This window comes from Aquila chrysaetos, chromosome 14 (genome assembly GCF_900496995.4).
Source record: "Aquila chrysaetos chrysaetos chromosome 14, bAquChr1.4, whole genome shotgun sequence".
Lineage (NCBI taxonomy): Eukaryota > Metazoa > Chordata > Aves > Accipitriformes > Accipitridae > Aquila > Aquila chrysaetos.
Genome location: NC_044017.1, coordinates 32,048,134 through 32,069,255, shown reverse-complemented (window position 1 = coordinate 32,069,255; position 21,122 = coordinate 32,048,134). Strand labels below are relative to the sequence as shown.

The window sequence follows — 21,122 nt, the reverse complement described above, 5'->3', positions numbered from 1 at the left end:
GACCTACTGCGAAACAGAGGGATGCAAAAGTCAGTAACTACGCTTGAACAGATGGCCTGACATGTATCCAGCTAGACTCTAAAAAACACCCACCTGTTCGCAGCTGGCATTTATTTAGAGATTTGCTGCTTCTACATCAGATCTGAAGAAACACTTACAGGACTTACAGGTTTAAGAGCTTAGTCTAGTTTTTTTAACTGTATGAAACTAACATCAAAGTTGTAATTTTAATCTAAAAGCTAGGCATTTCCTAAGCAAGCATCAGGAAGCCCTGAAAACAAAATTCTCTGTATGGCTTAAACAACAAAACCAGTTAAATATCTCCTGTGTCGGAACCTGACTTTCCTGAAAAATCTCAATATAAAGATACCTCAAACTTCACTTTCTCTCTTGCCCAACTTACATTATAATAACGCACATGTTGTCAATTTCGGTCTGCTCTAAAGTCTTTTCGGCATAAAAAAAAAAAGAATTGAAAGAATCTTACAGACCACACCTTATCAAGGATGTCGATAACACCCAACACAGACATACAGACTGTGTGGACACGCAGACTGTGAAACAGATTGTAAAGCAGGAAGTGAAAAAGTGCAAAACAAGAGAAAACTTCTTCAATTTGCAGGGAATAGTATTTTTTGTCTTGTAAAAAGCCACAAGCAAGAAAATCTCTGAAATGAAGATGATGTGATACCTACAATATATCTACTAAAAAAGATTTCAGTATTATTTAAGTAGGCTAAAGAAAGCATGAGGAGAGGCTAGACAAATACTAAGCCTATCTCTATTCACAACAAACTATTGAAGGAGTCACCTCACAAGCAGATATAAGGTAAAAAACCTCGCACCTTAAAAAGATTCAATCTCTTTACTTGATTGAACCACTCCAAAACACACTGAAATCAACTAAAAGAGTTCCAGTGATACCCACATTTGAATGACTCTTAAACAATTCACTTAGAAATACAATAATGCTATCTATTTTTTAAACAGATTTGATTTTTCCAGTTTCCTTTAGCCACTCTTACATGTGTGGTTCAAATTAAATTTAAAAATGAGTAACAGATAAAATATCTGTAAAATCATTTAGACAAAATTCCGCCTCCAGATGCCCAAGGTTCTCAACATTCTTCATAAGGAATAATTAGGCTCTCTACCCTAATAAATATTATTTCAAGAGACTTCTTAATTAAATAATACCATAAAGACAATAAAATACATCTTTAGAAGGCTATGAAATATTGATTTAAAATCTATTCAGTGTGATTAGTTTAAGAAGGGTACTTAACTGATCAGCGTCTTCTACCAGCTTACACTGCAGGAATCTGTAATATCTGCAGGTATTCCTAGAGGGTACATTTACACTCATAAAAGGGGAACAGGAAGAGAGCCCAAGCATGGAACTCTGCTTAACTGCCAGCTCACTCCCTGTCTTTAGTTTTTTGAACAGTTCCAACTAAGTCTCATCAAGACAAAGTCCAGGAGCAAATCAGAGAATAATTCATTCCAGAAACATCATCCAGAAGGCAGTAACATAATAAAGACTGTGTTGGAGCACACCAAAAGTCATTCTAGCCCACTATAGTGTCCTCCGACAGTGGCCCAAAGCAGGTGCCTAAGGAAAGACATAGGAACAGGCACTATACGCAACGCATTCCCTGAGTACTCTCCAAAGCCTCCCAACACACGCCTCATCTCCTGAGCCAGCTGTAGCTTTCACATACTTAATAGTCTGCAGAAGATTTCTTCTGCCCAGCATGAACTACAAGCCCAGGTCTGGCTCCCTATTCTTTACGCCGTCCTTCAACACCGTCCAAGCAGGCGTTGTTCCCTCAAGCACCTCCTCGTGCCAGCTGAAGGACACACAACACATATACTCTATTTCATGCTATAAAAACACTGCTCCGGTGAGCTGCAGCAAAATGCTCATAATATTTCAAACACTGAATGAAAAAAACAAATGCAAAATAGCAATTTTAGGTTTGTGGCTAGAGAAGCCCTGTTTTTACGCCACATAGGACCTCAAGGTCCAAGTGCTACTAGGTAGTGTGGACACTGGCAGTCTGCTCTAGAGATGATGAACCTTGGTAGTCTCACTATTAGCCAGGTTCATCACTTTGCCTGAAGACCAAGAAGCATTCCCAAGAACTAACGCACCCAGTAGTGCGAGCATAACTTGAGAAACCATTAATTTGGTTCCCCCCCCTCCCCAAGTTCTCACTTACATCCTCTACTGAAGTCAGATGTCATTAATTCAAAAATTCAAAACAAAGTCTGGTGCTCTAACTTCTGAAAAGTAGCAACTGAAAGTAAGAGCCACATATCCTAAGAATTCATAATAAACTCTAGAACTTCAAAAGAATTCAGTGATATGGTCATGTCATATTCTGTCCATTTCCCAGGGTAACAGGAGACTAAGAGACACCTTAAATAAAAGGACATATCCAAGTAATGGGACATGGCAAAAAGCACAATACAGATACACCTACAGGTGGCAGTGGGGTTCTGCCAGACTTAACTTCCTGCTCCAGCAGTTACTGACACCTCTTTACACTGTCATCACTACAACTCTAAATTTAAGAAGGGCTGATGAGCCCTGGAAAATTGCTACACCAGCTTTGGAAACTAACCTTAGGTCTAGCACCATGTCAAGCCTCCCTGGAACCAAGAGCAACAGAGGGCATGGTACGAGGTACCCTCTGGTCAGCACTGCAGCACTTAAACTATTCAATTCTGGCCCTTTGGCCGAGTTGTTTGTCTTTTAGCACGATCCCCAGAATTCAGAAGTGCTTATTACATCAGACACAAAAGCCAAAATTGCACTGAATGTGCGAGTCTCTACAATGTAGTGCTTAGCCAAAAATTCTATCACAAGTACAAGCAGTAGGAAAGAGGTCCAAGGCAGCAACTTCAGTGGTCAACGTAAGTCTACAAAGACTGAAGCTAAAAACCAGCACAGCCTGAGCTGATTTCACGTGAGAGCAGCCGGGTTGTCTGTGCCGTGCTTGTGCTCCCCATTCTAGGGGCATCGTGTACAAATGTCTGAGCAAGCTGTTCAGGAAATGAGGCTAAGTCTGGCAGAAGTAGCTCTATCATCTGCTCCTAAGAGGGGCTGAGATTCGTAGCATTTCTGTGGTTAAGTATGCACATATGTAGCGCTTGTAGTACGTAGCCATACCATGCCTGGACAAAACGCACTATGCTGGGTGGGAATCGCGGAATAGCTGAGGTTGGAAGGGATCTCTGGAGGTCATCTTGTCCAACCTCCCCTGCTCAAGCAGGGTCAAGTGATTCATAGTACACGGGTAACCGAATAATCCAATCACATACTGTGAAATAACCGTGCAGTTGGACTAGATGATCATTGTAGGTCCCTTCCAACTGAATTATTCTATATTTCATTTTATTCCAGTTGGATAATAGACTTTTTTCTTTAAATGCCATTATGTTTGTCTTAAACAAGCACACACATACATGCATATGCATTCCGTATTTATGTATATAATAGTAGTATTTACCTCATTCCCATGTCATTTTTGGCTGCTAGCCTAAAGGTGTACCCCATTGCTGGTGATAGTTTAGTAATCCTATACTGCTTCTGTTGGCCATAATAACACTGGCAAAACTCTCCATTTCCTTTTCCCTAAAAAGGAATAAGTTAATCACATTATTCACCCTATCATATATGCATCTGCCAATTAAAGTAACACACAAACATGAAGTAAACTCATTTTTTGAAATGAAACCTAACTCAAGAATCTTCTGTGTAGTGAGGGAGTAGAATATGGAACTTATATTGTACATATATTGAATTAGAGGCTTTTTTCCTTCCTTTCCATTTCCCAGTTCTACAGGGTTGGAATAAAGAAGCCATGAAGCTTCTGCAGCTCTGCCATCTCAGGATAGCTGTCCAGGTAGGGACTGGAAAACGCTTGTGGGGGCACTGTAGATCCACTCCCTTTGTACAAAAGAAAGGCTGTTACAGGAAAATGATCCTTAAGTGTCAGCTCTTGAAAGAAGTATTGGACTACAAGTGAAAAAGCCACTATTAAGAGTGGCAGAATCATGTAATTAAGATCCTATTATTTTATATTCCCCAAGAAAAAAATTGGGCAATAATCGTATTTTCGTAATTGCTTCAGGAATTACGTATTTGTCACACGCATTTAGACAGAAGTCATAATATTCACACACCTTGATGTGCAGAGTCACATACAACTACTTTTTTAAAAACGACAAAATTAAAAATAAAATAGAATAACTTGCTTACTTCATCCCATTCTAAAAGGTAACTGTGGATTTTAGAACCATTATCGCAAGATGCCTGCAACAGGAAAAGAAGAAAATTAGAGCTCTAACTGGATACAAGACCACTTAAGAAAAAAATGCACGTATGGGTCAAATCATGACAAGACCAGTGGAGGGCAAATGATGCTCCCCTGATATGATCGTTTCACTTGCCAAGACAGTCCTAGTTCAGTCTGCATCCAATGAATGCTTGTATCATATTTATGGTTTTGTTTTTTAATTTTAACCTTGAAAAAGTATTCTGGCAGCAGTATAAAATGCTACAGTATTTTTCTGAGCAGCTAGATTGCAGGTCTGTCAAATCTCAGTCTTTCCAGACCACTTCATTTGCTTTGCACAAACAAGCCCATGTTCAATGACAGAGAAAGGAATCGGTTCCACAGTACAGTAGAGGACTGGAACTCAGTAACTTTATCTACAAAGGCTCCTTGCTTTTCTGAGAATCGTTCTCTTTTTACTGAAGTCCACATTTAACCCAGTACATCTATTTCCAGTCATGGAACTGTGACTGAAATTAGTATGTTTGACAAAAATTTTCCATTTTAATGAAGTGGCATTTTATTGTTAAATCCAAAACAATTCTGAAGAGTTTAAAATATTTATCTTCCTGGCTGTTAAGCAGTTCTTACCTTCCACTGCAGAGTAAGAGAATTTTTGGTCCGATTAGTTATCCTGGGCAGATTTGGAGTATCAGGTTCACAACTTGTTGTGGTAAAACTCTCTGCTTCTGAAGGGCTCCCCTTTACACAGTTGCATTCTACTTGGACTCTGAAGTGGAAAAGGGCCAATAACATTTTGCTTCAAATTCTGTATGTACAGTTTCCAAAGAAAATTAAGTATTCAGAATTAAGTTACTGCCTTGCTACCTCATTATTAAAATATCACTGTTATAAATAAATAACTGCTGGAAGCATCTTGGTCAACAGAAGTAAGGCGAAAGAAAAGAGTCCTTTACTTTGGATGTACATCATTACCATCAGTCAGCTTTAGTCTCACAATTACATTTGAAATATGTCTGTTACTTGCTGTACTTTGGTTGGGAAATAATGGTAACATCTTGCAGGCTCATTATCTGTTGCAGACTTAATTGATATTATGAATAATTCTTCTCCTGCAAGAGCTTTCATCAGATAAGCACAATGAAGCTGTTGACCTATTTTCAGAGTATCCTCCACACTCCTTCAAGGCCTTGCTGAGTCTGTTCACCCTGTCCTTTCCTTTAGGAAGGCTATGAATTAACTCCCCATGTACTTCAGAAGAGTGAATTCTTGCTTCTGTCTCACAGAGAAATGTTTTGTTTTTTCTAACAGCTTGTCTCCAAAAGGAAATACAGGATTATCTTCTGGCCTCCCCCTGCCCCCAAGCTGCGTAGCTACGCCTTGTCTCTTCCCTGGGTGAACAGGCACATTACTTTCTTCCGATTCATCTGTTCCTTTGAAAGAAAAAAAACAAAACCCAAAACCACCTTTCCTCTTATCACTGGTGTAAGACCTGGGTTGCCTGCTTATGAAGATGCAAAAGTCTTTATATGCTCTTGTTGCACGAACAGCGAGTAACAGGAAATTTGGCTTTGTAGATTTTGTGAACAGGGAGAGGGAGACATTTGAACAGTGACTGATGTTGCACACGAAGTTGTTTGTACTTGCATACAGCTACAAATATGTAATTTGTCAGTTACCTTCACAGTTTAGTATTTCTGGTCTTCACTGATTTTGGGCAGTGTTCGCACTGGCAGAATTCTGTTTAGGAAGAGCTTAGATGGCTAAACCACCTATTCCCAGGTATTGTCTACAACGACCAGAATTAAGCAAGAAAGAAGCTGAACGTAGCCTGACAAAAAAGGACTTACATAGGAAAAAAAACAGTCCTAGGCTCTGACCCTTATGCTCCATGCATTTTCAGCTTAAACATCGTTGGGTAAAGTGCATAAACACTACTAAAAATAGGAACAAAATCACAGAAGAACACCCGCATATGTAAGACCTTTGAGTCAATTTACCATTCATCCTTCTGAACCTGTGCTGCAGGCCATGTGGGGGCCCAAATTAAATGAGGGCTGTGGATGGAAGGGAAATGGAATGGTCAAACCTGACCTTGAACACTTCCAGGGATGGGGTATCCACAACTTCCCTGGGCAACCTGTGCCAGTGCCTCACCACCCTCACAGTGAAGAACTTCTTCCTTACATCTAATCTAAATCTACCCCCTTTCAATTCAAAGCCATTACCTCTTGTCCTATCACTACACATCCTTGTAAAAAGTCCCTCTCCGGCTTTCCTGTAGGCCCCCTTTAGGTACTGGGGCGCTGCTGTAAGGTCTCCCCGGAGCCTTCTCTTCTCCAGGCTGGACAACCCCAACTCTCTCAGCCTTTCTCCATAGCAGAGGTGCTCCAGCCCCCTGATGGTTTTCGTGTCCCCCCTCCGGACCCGCTCCGACAGGTCCACATCTGTCCCGTGCTGAGGACCCCAGAGCTGGACGCAGGACCGCAGGTGGGCTCTCACCCGATGGGAGCAGAGGGGCAGAATCCCCTCCCTCGACCTGCTGCCCACGCTGCTTGGGATGCAGCCCAGGACACGGTCGGCTTTCTGGGCTGCGAGCGCACGTTGCCGGCTCGCGCCCGGCTTTTCATCCCCCGGTACCCCCAAGTCCTTCTCCTCAGGGCTGCTCTCAAGCCACTCATCGCCCAGCCTGTATTTGTGCTTGGGATTGCCCCAACCCATGTGCAGGACCCTGCACTTGGCCCTGTTGAACCTCATGAGGTTCACGTGGGCCCACGTCTCGACCTCGTCCAGGTCCCTCTGGATGACATCCCGTCCCTCAGGCGCGTCAACCGAACCACTTGGCTCAGAGTCACCTGCAAACTTGCTGAGGGTGCACTCGATCCCACTGCCTGTGTCTTTGATGAAGATATTAAACAGTACTGGTCCCAGTACGGACCCCTGAGGGACACCACTTGTCACCGATCTACACCTGGACATTGAGCTGTTGACCATTACCCTTTGGATGCGACCATCCAGCCAATTCCTCATCTACCAAACAGCCCACCCATCAAATCATGTCTCTCCAATTCAGGGAAGGATGTTGTGGGGGACCATGTCAAAGGCCTTAAGAAGCCCAGAGAGATGACATCCGTAGCTCTTCCCTTGTCCACTGAGGTAGTCACTCCATCATAGAAGGCCACAAGTTGGGTCAGGCAGGACTTGCCCTTGGTGAAGCCATGCTGGCTGCCTCAAATCACCTCCCTGTCCTCAGCATAGCTTCTAGGAGGATCTGTTCCATGGTCTTCCCAGGCACAGAGGTGAGGCTGACAGGTCGGTAGTTCCACCCTTTTTAAAAATGGGTGCAATGTTTCCCTCTTTCCAGTTACCGGGGACTTCACCTGACTGCCACAACTTTTCAAATACCATGGAGAGTGGCTTGGCAGCTACATCAGCCAATTCCCACAGGACTCTGGGATGGATCTTGTCAGGTCCCACAAACTTATGTATGTTCAGGTTCCTCAGGTGGTCACAAACCTGGTCTTGTCTTACAGTGGGATGGACTTTGCTCTCCCAGTCCCCGTCTTGCGGTCCATCCACTTGAGAGGTGTGGGAAGAGAGGTTACCAGTGAAGACTGAGGCAAAAGTTGAGTACCTCAGCCTTCTCCTCATCCATTGTTAGCAGTTTGCCAGCCTTGCTCATCAGGGGCAGTATGCTTTCTTTGACCTTCCCTTTCTGGCTGACATACCTGTGGAAGCCCTTCTTATTATTCTTTGTATCCCTTGCCAAGTTCAGCTCCAATGACTCTCTAGTATTTAAAAAAGGAGGCAAGAACACCAACTACCTACATCTTTCCAATCCTATGCCGTTTCTTCAGTATGACATAGCAAAGCAGCAGATTCTGCTGGAAGGGTAGAATTACATTGAGCTACGAGCATATTTAGTAACGCATATGGGGTCAGATTCACTGATCTGCTGGAGCATAAGTCACCTTATGCAAAAGCAGCATAAGGTGACTTTCAGGTGGCCAGCAGTGAGCACCTTCCTGTGCAAGGTACCTTCCTCTGCTGCTTGTGGAAAATTTGAGAGAAAGCAAGCAGCATCTGCACCTGGCTAAAAGGACAGAAAAAGGTCACCGTGCTGGTATGAATGAAAGAGCATGGATGTTGGATGGGGGCACGACAATCTTCCCTTACGTTTTCCAAAATGGACTGAGTGGTCAGCTAAGCCAAAAATGTTCATTTGTGACTCAAAGGAGGGTGAGAAGTGGTAAAGACAATCTCTGAAGACTTATGCAAATACACAGATACAAATACTCTTTTAAAACATTTCCACTGAATTTAACGATTAGAAAAGGAGATACTCACTTTGCATGGTAATCAGTTGCTGGCCTGAGATCATTTACAGTAACTTTATTTTCTTCTCCACTGGAAAGAGACACGATTTGGTTTAAGAGACTGTTTCAGAATCCCATACATTTATAAAAAGACACATATCATCTAACCCATTCATCTAACACTCGTTCTAAGAAATGTATTTGCTAACAGTTTGTCTGTGTTGCTAAATATAGTAAAATGTAAATGCATTTATCTTCGAATTTTAGGGGCTTCTTGTGTTTGATTCCTGTTCTTTTGCCCTGGTGGTTTTGGGTTTTTTTGTTGTTGTTCTGTTTATTTGTTTCTTAAAGAATAATTATTTTCCTCTTAGTAAGACCAGCTGCACATGTACACATATATGTTATTACATAAAAAACATCAAAGTACTGGGGCCTACAGAAGCTCAGTTTAGCCTTGCAAAAACAATTATCTAAAACTGTACATGACTGCATATACCTACTTGTTAGAGCCTAGTAAACAGAAAAGACACCTAAGTAACATCTATTAGTCTACTTTTGCTGACATCAGTTTATGTTAGCAAAGCTCATTTCTTTTCCTCTTGTTTGTAGGACAGGGAGATCCAACTCATGATTCATGTACTGCTCCTAAGAAATCAATGGAAGGTGACTAAGACAGAACAGCTAGATACAAACATTTATAATTATTAGAGAGCTCTACACCCTTAATGGCAAATTCTACTGTTATATTTCTCCAAGTTGCAAAAAACTGATTGAAAACTCTTGTGTTAGGAATGAAACAATTGAAGAGTTTTGTTTGGTTTGCTGCTGTTAGAGTTCTGTTCTGTGTGAATCTACTTACTTTTTTTCATATCCTAAGACTGTCTCTTACCAAGAGCATTTTCAGGGAAGGGAGGGATAACTTTACTGGGAGCAGAAGCATGTGCTGAAATAAATAACTACAAATAAAATTTGTATTTCTCACTACTTGTGTATATCTCACTACTTGAGAACCTATAGTTTCTAGTGGAGCTGGTTGAAATACAGCTAAGTGATATTAAAACATGCCTCCAACATCTAAGAACAAGGTCTTTACATTCTAATTGATGGTAGAGACTTCAGTAATAAAACAGAACCAATTCTACTGAAAAAAGTAGTTCAATGTAAAATAGAAGTTGCAAAAACCTGCTAATTATTTAAATCCCCGGACAACAGGCAGATTTTTAATGAGGTTTTAAGCCACGTAATTCAATGCAACAGCAATTAAATAAAAATAATGAACACCTACATGTATACAGTTTTGTACTTTCCGTCTTTTCCGGTACTTGAAATCATCACTTCGTAAGTATAAACCTCTGGTACGTCATTCTTGTCAGTGTCTTCTCTGGTATCACTTGATGGAGGGGACCACATAAGCAGTGCTGTTCTTGCCTGAATGTCCGATACCTATAGAAATACAAGTTTTGAGATCTCTGCCATTTAAACGCTATTGTATATAAACACTGCTTTGCCACAAAGGACCAAATAAGAGAGAAGAAAATCATATACCGTTAGCATATCAGAGTATTTATACCAATATAATAGCTACTAACTAGTTTTTACAGATGAAATCAAGCTAAAAATACAAGAAATGTCATGAGAAAACTGCAATCCTAGGGCACAGGGCTGAGACCAAAGAAACTTCTAACTAACGAATGCCACCTAGTGGGCTACCTAAAAATGAACCGTATCTGTTGCGAAGCAGACGAGATGGCAAGCATATATTGTGAAATCAATCATTTCATTAAATGACAATGTTTCAGGCATTTTTTCTTTGCTGTCACTGGCACTATGATTTTTTTTTTAATACCTTCTTGTCGACTCGGTTTTCTTATGAAATATATAGAAGCTCAGGAATATCTCCAGAATGGCTGGCATTACTGTAACAGGTACATAAACTTTGCTTTGGGCATTTAATTATGATTGCAACAAGTAGACTCTCCCATTAGATTAGAATCTATTTGGTTAACCACCCCAGCATGTTTTGGTTTTTTATCAGAATATTAATAGGAATACAACTACCTGAGGCTCTAATCTAGTACTCTTAGGGAACAGAATATTAAAACATATAACGTAGTTTGAGCCCAGGCACTTGCGATGAAGGCATGCTCACAAGGTCCGTGTACATATACATACATACATACATATGGGCAACATCCTAAAGAATTCCTGGGGTGGTGCTTGCCTGTACAACGCACCCTTTGCAGAAAGGCCTGGATAACAACAGCTGGTGTGAGAGAAATACGAGAATGAACAGTGTGTGTGAATGCAACACCTCCAGCTGTCTGAGAAGCGTTTGCCCCAGCAGACTCATCATGCTAAAGGCAGCAACCCTCAGGTGGATTAAGTGGTAACCGAGAGATCACAAAGAGACTTCTGAAAGGAAGAAGTGATCAGCTTGGGAAGTATAAAAGCAGCATGAAAATTTGTAACAGGGATAAAAGATGCCGGAGTGCAACACAGCAATGATCAAAACCCGGCCTGACTGCAAGAAATTGCCCTGCCACCACTGCCGCCTCCATCCAGGCTGGATGGATGCCATGAGCAGGCGCACCCCAGCTGGTACGACAGCAATTCGGGGTGCAGCAGGCAGGGATCCACAGCGCGGGTGGGTGCATGGGACCTGGTGGAGAGCTTTCTCAATGGCCTGTGGATTAGCAGACTAGGGAACAATAGATTTTAGGGAATAACAGTTACATGCAAAGCTAAAGCACCCACATCTCTGAAAGGAGACATGCAGTTAGGGGCACCCACGCTCCCAGAAGAGTGAGCGCTGCTTGAAACCCACAGGTGCTGCAAGGGGCTGGGGATGCTCATATTTCTGTAGTTGAGTCCACAGGTGCATGCATGCGATTACAAATTTTTAGGATCTATTATAGAAGGAAGTCTAGAAATTTGTGGGTGTTTATTAATATTGCACGTCTGCTATTGTGATTTGTATGTTGCACCCGCCTACTATTTCCAATTGTTTCATAAGAGAACTGAATACACATTTCATTATACGAAATGACTAGTTTTACAATATGACTGCAATGTATATCTATTTTGGGAACAATTGCCTTTGAAAACCTATTACCAGAGTATCAGAATCAAAATGCTATCTTCACAATTGGTGCTCTTAAATTGCTACAATCTACTGAACTAAAAACCTGAATGGGTCAACTTCAAGAATAAAGCAGAGGAGGCGACTTACTGGTAACAGACAAACAGAAAAGAGGAAAAAGTCAAACAAGATGAGACTCAATGTCTTAGAAATAATGTCACTAAGCCTTTATATGCTAACAAGACTGCGTATCACATCCTGAAAGGGATCAAATGCTACTAAGATTACCCAGTGAAGTTCTTGGAAACACAATTCAAAGTTTGGTAAGAGAAATTCCACTGTAAACTTGATGTGGTCACAAACTACACTAACACTAACTACAATCACCTCAGGACAATTCTAGCATTTCTGGAAGTCTTTGGAGTTGTGGGAAGCATCTGGGGTGGTAGAAGCTCCCTCTCAGACAATCTTTATCCCTCCCTCCTGGTTGCAGAAGGCAGCAGGGGATACTGAAAGAAGAGTAGGTTCCTGGAGGACCTACTATGTTCCAGGACTAGTAGGTCCACTGTAAAAGGATCTATTCCTATGTTTAGCTACCTGAACAGTTGAAATTTTTTTCCTAATATCCAGGCAGGATCTCTCTTACTACCAGCTAAGCCTACTAGTCCTAGTCACCACGGAGTTGAACATCAGATCCTCCCTTCCCTTCTGCAGTTGTTTCTGATGTACTTGAAGACTGTTAAGCATTTGTGTCTCCCCTCTCTTATCTAAATCTCTGATCGTTCTCACTGTTCTCTTTATCTCCTACTGCTTCATTATCTTTAGTGCTTTGCCCAGAACTGTGCATAACACCCCATCTAACCCTCGGCTAATGCCAAACTGCCTTATACCCTTGACAGATTACATTTCTCCTCATACATTTTTAGTCTTTCTATCTTCTTTTACACCAGAGAAGTAATGCAGTTGGTGCGAGTGAAAGTGGGCATTACATCTTGCATTGGGTTTGTGTGGCAAGGTTTTGGTAGCAGGGGAGCTACAGGGGCGGCTTCTGTAAGAAGCTGCTGGAAGCTTCCCCCATGTCCGACAGAGCCAATGCCAGCCGGCTCCGAGATGGACCCGCTGCTGGCCGAGGCCAAGCCCATCAGCAATGGTGGTAGAGCCTCTGGGATAAGGTATTTAAGAAGGAAAAAAAAGTTGCAGGGCACAGAAACTGCAGCCAGAAAGAGGAGTGAGAACATTTGAGAGAAACAACCCTGCAGACACCCCGGTCGGTGCAGAAGGAGGGGAGGAGATGCTCCAGGTGCGGGAGCAGAGATTCCCCCCGCAGCCCGTGGTGAAGACCACGGTGAGGCAGGCTGTCCCTCTGCAGCCCGGGGAGGTCCACGGTGGAGCAGATCTCCACCTGCAGCCCGGGGAGAACCCCATGCCAGAGCAGGGGAATGCCCGAAGGAGGCTGTGACCCCGTGGGAAGCCCACACCCGAGCAGGCTCCTGGCAGGACCTGTGGCCCCGTGGAGAGAGGAGCCCACACTGGAGCAGGTTTGCTGGCAGGACTTGTGACCCCGTGGAAGGGATCCACCCTGGAGTAGTCTGTGCCTGAAGGACTGCAGCCTGTGGGAGGGACCCATGCTGGAGCAGTTTGTGAAGAACTGCAGCCCGTGGGAAGGACTCACGTCGGAGAAGTTTGTGGAGGACTGTCTCCTGTGGGAGGGACCCCACACTGGAGCAGGGGAAGAATGAGGAGTCCTCCCCGTGAGGAGGAAGGAGCGGCAGAGACAAGGTGTGATGAACTGACCCCGATCCCCATTCCCTGTCCCCCTGGGGGGGAGGAGGTGGAGAATTTGGGCGTGGAGTTGAGCCCGGGAAGAAGGGAGGGTTGGGGGGAAGGTGTTTTAAGACTTGGTTTTATTTCTCATTATCCTACTCTGATTTGATTAGTAACAAAATAAACTAATCTCCCCAGGTCAAGTCTGTTTTGCCCGTGACAGTAATTGGTCAGTGATCTCTCCCTGTCCTTATCTCGACCCACGAGCCTTTCGTTCTATTTTCTCTCCCCTGTCCAGCTGAGGAGGGGAGGGACAGAGCGGCTTTGGTAGGCACCTGGCGTCCAGCCAGGGTCAACCCACCACACATCTTACTGGAACATTAAAAGATTAGAGGTTTTACCTGTTCTGTACAGACAGAGCAGGAAGAGTGGGAGGGAGATCAAAGACAACATTACAGACTACAGAGTAACAGACAACTCACAGGACTTTGACTACTAACATTGAACCCAGAGTATTAGTGGAAATCATTATATATCAACAAGCATCAACAGAGAACAGGGCGAAATGTTCTTTAAGTCTCTGACTGAAAGAAAAATTGTCATCCCGAGTTACTCCCTCAGGGCAACGTTTGTTGGTCAACTCACATAAACCTTCCATAAGACTTCTAAAATAATAGATGACAACTGTTAACACAGTAACTATAACACAATGAAGCAGTTATTACGTACCAAGCTAAAAATAAGTGACTATGTAGGTTGTTCTGGTTGTTTTACTTTGTGTAAACAGAGTATGTGACTAAAGAATATTGTGAAAAGCTGAAGCTTTGCTGTGGCCAATTTGCCAAAACTTAAAAGCAACAGTTACTGGAATTGAGCATGATCAGAAATGCAAAGTGAAAAGTATTCACAGAAGCTGGGAATTAAGGACATCCTAATGGTGCATAAAAAGCTGCAATGTATAAAAACTATATCAATTCTCTACACATCCACATGCACACATACGGGGAAAAGGGAGAAATATGTTAGCCAATAAGCTACGATTTAGCAGAATTTACAAGAGAATTTAAAAGATTCAATGAAACAAAAACGGCTAACAGAATTAAAGACAAAAGATTAAAAAAAAACCAAAACGAAAACCTATCAGGAAAGCTCCAAGTCAGGCAGTGCTCTGTTACTGGTGGATGTCAAGTTAAAACTGTAAAACGTTATTTTCATCCTGCACTTGCAATGAGGCAGAAATCCATATCCATCTTGTGTAACCCTGTTGCTGGGCTAGAAAATTTACAACCCACACCAAAGTCACTGGGCCCAGTAGATGGTGCCCAGATGAAACTGAGAGCTCTGCAATAAACCAGGTAGTCAGGTTAAACCACTGGTTCCCTGTCCGTGATGTACACTCACATTAAACCAAGGAGTTGCAGGAAGCTAAGCCGAAACTAGTAAGCCCTGCTGAGGAGCACTGGGGAGCGAACTATTTATGGAACGAGTGTAAGAGGCAGATACCTGAGGGCCTAGGAGAACGGGCTCATGGGCAGAAGAACAGAACAAGAAGTACAACACTTAAATCTCTGGCAGGGTTAAATATTGTAAATAATTTCCAACCCTGTACCTCATACACCTGAATCCCACCGAAGTTGGTACCACCTTCTTTTCCGCAACCCGAGAATGGCAGTGGGGGAGTGTGGGGTCCCCAGAAATACAGCTCATTCGTGAGGGGTCAGTAATCAGACAAAAAGAAGAGAGGCAGTAAGAGTGGGACTGAATAACATCAAGGTTTTTCTTCTGGACCCACAATCTCTATGATGTCACATATTTCATAAGTTCTGGAGCTTTTCAGTAAATTCACATACAGGTGTATGAGTATTTTCAACCACTCTCAGTTGCTAAAAGAAATTTAAAAATCACAGCTGCAAGCACTGACAATAGAGAATCAGAGAACGTGATTTAAGTCCTTTTGAACTCGTTTATAAAACATTTCGTACTGCTTTTCAGATTCAACTTCCAGCTAAGAGAATGATTCTTAAAGACAAGTCTAGGTTCAGCTCTATTCTTCCCCACAAGACTATTAATAAGGGACAAACCCAAAGTATTAAAAGATGAAGAATTGCTAAAATGAAGATTTCCTGTAAAAAACTTTTCTCTATTGTGTATATACACTACGGCAGTCTTAGATCACATCAGCATATACTATTTTAACACAAAACTCCAGCTTCACACGATGCAAGCATATGACAGTAATTACTAATTTCTTCACTAAGAAGCAATTATTCAATATTGTCCTTTATCCTTGATGTTCAATAATATCCCAATATTTGACTTTTTGAACACTAGCCAGAGCTCTATTATAGAAAAGAATAAAGTTTCAGAAATTCCCGTCAGTTCTCAAGCACAAAACACTAGCATATTTTCAAAAAATCTCTGCAATATAAGGAGGAAAAAAGTATTTTTGAAGAACAAAGATTAAGATCAGAAGAATCCACTATTCTTGGTTGCCCTGAGACATTCAGGAGTGGATTTTTCAGAAAACTTGGCATTACTTACTACTGTGTATGCTCATTCAAGCAGCTGCAATTGATTTTCGTTGCAGCTCTGAGCACCGTGTGCTTCTGCAGAGTACAATACTTGAGTCAGGCCCTAGCACTGAGGAAACTAAAAGGTGGGCACATCTTCATTAGCAGTCCAGCTTGTAAAAGTGAATCTCCTCATTAACTTTATTACACGTGCCATTTGGGTCAAAAAGAGCAGTTTTAGCATGTGCAAACTGGATTGCATTCACAGTGACACAAGATACTTAACTGGTGAGCGAGGTGCATCATGTTCTAAAAGCCCACAAGCATACACAGAACATGCATGAACCACAGAACATGATGCCCTCCCAAGGGATTTACATGCTATATAGCCAACCCTCAAATTCAGAGTTCCTATTGCCTCTCCTTATTAAATACTCAGCCTTCTGCTCCATTCTTCATTTTGCTTTTGCCTTTTCAGGTCCCTTTGTCTTCTCTTCTGCTTGCTTTGTTATTTGGTTAATGGACATGACAGCTGTTGAAGACTCTGCTCAAACACCGAGGACTCAGCCTGGTGCAATCTGCAAAACCACTCCAACTTACATCTGGGTATAAAAAGTTCAAGACCTCCCTAAGTAGAAGGGTTACGTGGTGCCAGTACCACTTTACCAACTTCACTTAACCCTGCCATGTATAAAAGGATGGGGGATCCATACAGGGAAAAGTTCAAGAAAATGAGAACATGTTCATAAAAACACCTAATGGGAATTTGGAGGCAGCAAAGCTGACGTACCCGTACGCCATACTGCACAGAACTGAAAGAGATGTGTGAAAGCACGCCACAGAGCCCACCACCTGATGTAGATGTGCATGCCCTGGACCTGGGCAGTAAGACATGGGACAGCCCAGGACAGGTCACAGCCTTCGGCACTACTCTGGGCTTTCTGGAGCAGGATATGGTGCAATGGACACTGTACTGGACAGCACCTGTATGATCATCTGATGACCACCACCACAGCCAGTATCCAGTATTGCCTGTGCCAGCACTGACGTTCAACCACAGAACAGGGTGTTGATAATCCATCAAAAGCAGCATCATGGCACAATCCCCACAGTGCTTCAAGCAAAACATTCATCAAAAACTTACAGGAATATTTCTGATGAGAGCTACAAATGGAAGGTGTGAAAAACCACAATCTCCTCGTTCACTGGTGGGAGGGTGAGAAAAATGTTTCCTTGGAGAAACTGTGGGAGTGTTGCTTCTGATTGTGCAAGGCCTAAGTAGGTAACACAGACTCCCTTTCTCTTATCATGTCACACTTCCCCAAGCTGTAAAATCAGCTAGTCTTCCACCCACCCACAGCCCCGACAGTCCCTTGCCTTCGCAAAGCATAAGCCTCTTCAAGTACTGGAATTTTGGCTTTTTGCCTTGTGTACACTGTCTAGTCTGTAGCAGACTACTAATGCCTAAGCCTGTGATGTCTTCTGAGGTCTGCAAAGAGATCACTTGTAGGCACACAGCTACATACAATGATGCTCAAGTAAGGACATGGTAGGGAAGGGAAATAGCATGCTTGCCTAAAAGGCACGGACGATTGAGCGTTGAGGGTGGAAGGAAGTGAAAGAAAACAAGACAGTACTGGCACTGCATTGCTTTTTCGTATGTCATTAGCAACACAGCAGAAGACACCTCCTCGAGATCCTACTTCTCACAGTTTCGCTCTAACCACCCCAGGAAGCTCAGAGTTGTCATGCCCCTTGGCAATGCAGCCACTGATGACACCCCGACTTGGATGGCATCCTGTATGCCCTGACCACTGGCAGAGGACTGTGCACACTTCTTCTAATGAACTGGTCCCCGTACTGCTAGTCAGGATAGAAAGGATCATTCACATTCTCACAGAGTTAAGAAGGGTACAGCAGGCACTCATGATTTGAGGGCTGCCGAGAACGCTGTTGTCCAGCATGCCGCAGTGACAGCACTATCTTGCAGTAAGCCAACCTCGCAGCAAAATTTATTACTGCATCAGAACAGATGCAGAATGTGGCTAAACTAGGCACATGCTCCCTTGTTGGGACAGACTCTCATGACTCAGAGTCAAAAAGGGTCAAAGACACCAGTCCCTTCAGCTGCACAGCTCTGATCCACACCCAAAGCAGGTATGTTTTGTACAGTGAATGGCAGGGACCATACAGAAAGAACAGCATGTAGCTGTGTTTAAGAAAAAAAAAAAACCAAACCAAAAGGTGATTGTAATCCTGAACACAATGGACCAGCATTAGTACAAAATCTTTCCTGCTTCGAGAATGGAACAGAGTTCTTCTAACAGTATTTTGAGAATGGAATAGAATTCTTCTAACAGTATGTTGATGCATGTTTTCCTAGAATATGTGTGTGTATATATTATTCATACTTTTTACATATTTTTTTATATAATATTTAATAGCAAATTACTCTCTTAAATTCTTTCTGGCATCATCCTACAGCAAAGCCTGGAGCCTTCAGATCCACTGCCCAAGTCTTTACTGCTTGATCTAGCAGAGTGATAGCAATAGGTGTTTGCTAACATGTGTGGAGATGAGATGCATAACTGGGCAGTTCAACAACAAGCAGCAAAACAAAACCTCTGCTGGCAGGATTTTGCAGGTACTTGCTGTCAGAAGAAAGGTAAGATGTGGGAAAGCTGGATTACATTCCAGGTCATGGATAAAAATCAGTGCTACCAGATGTAGACTTATATTAAATTCTTAGAGCCATAACGCCTTCTGACCCTTCTTCTCCAGCTTCTTGAAGTCTGGTCCTAATCACCGGTTCTTCATTCTGGTCTGTGCTCCTTGTTTACTTCACCCCAGACTTCAGCCCTTTAGTCTCTCAATAAAGTTCTGGTATCCTTGTCTCACCAATCTTCATCTTTCTCAGGCAGTTTCAGTCTTTTGTTACTACTGCCCACTATCCCCACCACTCTCAGTCTTACTAATAAGACATTCAGACTCCCACGACCCTTTCATTATCAGTCTGCTTGTAAAAATAACAGAGAGAAAAGCTACTTGCTTTCCATCTTGTTCTTCCAGTAGTTCACACCTACTATTCTGTTTGTTCCTGGTCTCATTTTCTCATCTTAAACTCCTCATCTATTTTAGGATTTCTCAAGTCTTGATTGTCCTTCAGACCTGTGCTCCTTGTCAGAGCTGTCTCTTCTCCACTCACTTCCTTTCTCCCCCACACCTTTATCTTCCTAAGCTTTCTTTTCAGTCCCAGTTTCTTCTCCAAAAATTCTTTTTACTGCCCCTCCACTAGCTCCAATCATCAAGGTCATCCTGTTAAGTGCTCCCAAACTTGACTGTCCCAGCTACTATCTACACCACAGCGACAGCTAGGAGCAGCTAACTCCTCTCCATCTCCTCATCTCAGCTCTCTCAACCCCTTCTTATAGGAGTTGATTGAGACAGCTACCACCTCCATGCTGCTTACCCACCAAAGACACAGGGGCACTCTAGACATGTTAACCCATTCTGATGCGTGGACACAGCAGGACGTCAAGCATTCAGGACTTCTTCTCTAATTACAATCCCTGCTCAGCCCTTGCAGCACCACAGAATCACAGAATGGTTGAGGTTGGAAGGGAACCCTGGAGGTCAACCGGTCCAACCCCCTTGGCTCAGGCAGGGTCACCTAAAGCCAGCTGCCCAGACCCATGTCCAGACAGATTTTCAGTATCTCTGAAGAGGGAGTCTCCACAAACTCTCTGAGCAACCAGTGCCAGTGCTCAGTCATCCTCATAGTAAAAAACCACAGTGTCTCCTGATGTTCAGAGGGGACCTCCTGTGTTTCAGTTTGTGCCCATTGCCTCTGGGGCTGACGCTGAGCCCACTGAAAAGAGCCTGGCTCCATCCTCTTTGCACTCACCCTGCAGATACCTATATACATTGATAAGATCCCCCCTGAGCCTTCTCTTCTCCAGGCTAGTCTCAGTTCTCTCAGCCTCTCCTCACCAGGCTGTAAAGCAACAACACACAAAACAAGAATTAAGACTGGGACACTAAAACCAGGGCCAGGTTGTCTGGGAGGTGAAGGAGAGAAGGTATGTAGCTGATGGAATAGCAGTCTTGCAAGTCCGATGATCGTTCCATCTGACCCTTTCTCCTTCTTCACCTTCTTTTCTCTGTATGTCCCTCCTTCCATAAAAGTTTTCTCTTCTTTATTAGTTATGTGAAGTGTGTGTGTGCGAGTGTGTGCACTTGTGTGGTGTGGTAAGCTAAGGACTGACAAAGGATGAAAAGCAGGGTGCCTGATTATGGAGGTAGTAGCTGGCTGACTGGACAAACCCATGGCAAGCTCCTCCTGGAGTTTCAATTGCACAGACTTTTTGTGGTTTACAATAGGGAACACAAATTGTTTTTACTCAGGCAAGCTGATGGACTGAGGATTGAGGTGCAGATTTTTGGAAAAGCTGTGTATATCCTCACAGAAAGGTTAGGACCAGGGAAGGTCCAGATGATGAAAGAAAAGAACACAGGCCTGCTCTACAATGCAAGAAACTACTGAATTGGGCAACAGTCCTTTAAAAAGTATCTATGCAGAATTATGAATTACAGTTTTACAAACTGAAAAGAAATTGGTAGATTCTCAAGCAGGTAAGCCAGAAGTCCACTGCTGACAGTCACCTTCCTTGGCAAATTTTATGTCTCTTCCCTGGAGGTGCCAGAGACCCTTAAAGAGAAATCTGTCATAATTTTTCTTTACTTTTCAAATAAGGTTTTCCAAACCCTCATTTTTGGTGAGGTTTCCAAAACCTTGCCAGATATCTCTCATGCCTAGAGATATCTGGTGTGTAAAACTGTTTCCTGAACAGTTGTAACTAAACAATGTTACAGGAATTTGAGAACAGATTTTTACAATAAGAGAAGATTTTAAGCATCATCTTATACTGGCAACGTTACAAACTCTTTCTATATATATTTTTTGTAATTCTGTTAATACTGAGATTTCACAGAGTTGTCAAGAAGAATTCCATATAATAAATATCAAGACAATTTTAGCTTCATAAATGTTAATATACTAAAAATTACTTTGGTCATTTACATTTCAGTGGCTGGAAGTTAAGTGAGTTATCTTTAGTACAGGAAGTTAAAGATCCTTTAAACTTGGGAG

General features: G+C 42.7%; 1 protein-coding gene across 6 annotated transcripts in view; it reads right to left on the bottom strand.

Moving 5' to 3' along the window:
* FNDC3A (fibronectin type III domain containing 3A) overlaps nt 1-21,122 on the bottom strand; it is a 126,383-nt gene that overhangs the window by 26,715 nt on the left and 78,546 nt on the right. For all 6 annotated transcript variants that reach the window (XM_030036272.2, XM_030036273.2, XM_041128717.1 and 3 more), the window contains 5 exons: nt 9,906-10,063; nt 8,652-8,711; nt 4,935-5,073; nt 4,268-4,321; nt 3,516-3,640 (listed from right to left, as the gene is read on the bottom strand). In XM_030036272.2, the coding sequence (XP_029892132.1) occupies nt 3,516-3,640; nt 4,268-4,321; nt 4,935-5,073; nt 8,652-8,711; nt 9,906-10,063 (536 nt within the window). The remainder of the gene's footprint in view (nt 1-3,515; nt 3,641-4,267; nt 4,322-4,934; nt 5,074-8,651; nt 8,712-9,905; nt 10,064-21,122) is intronic.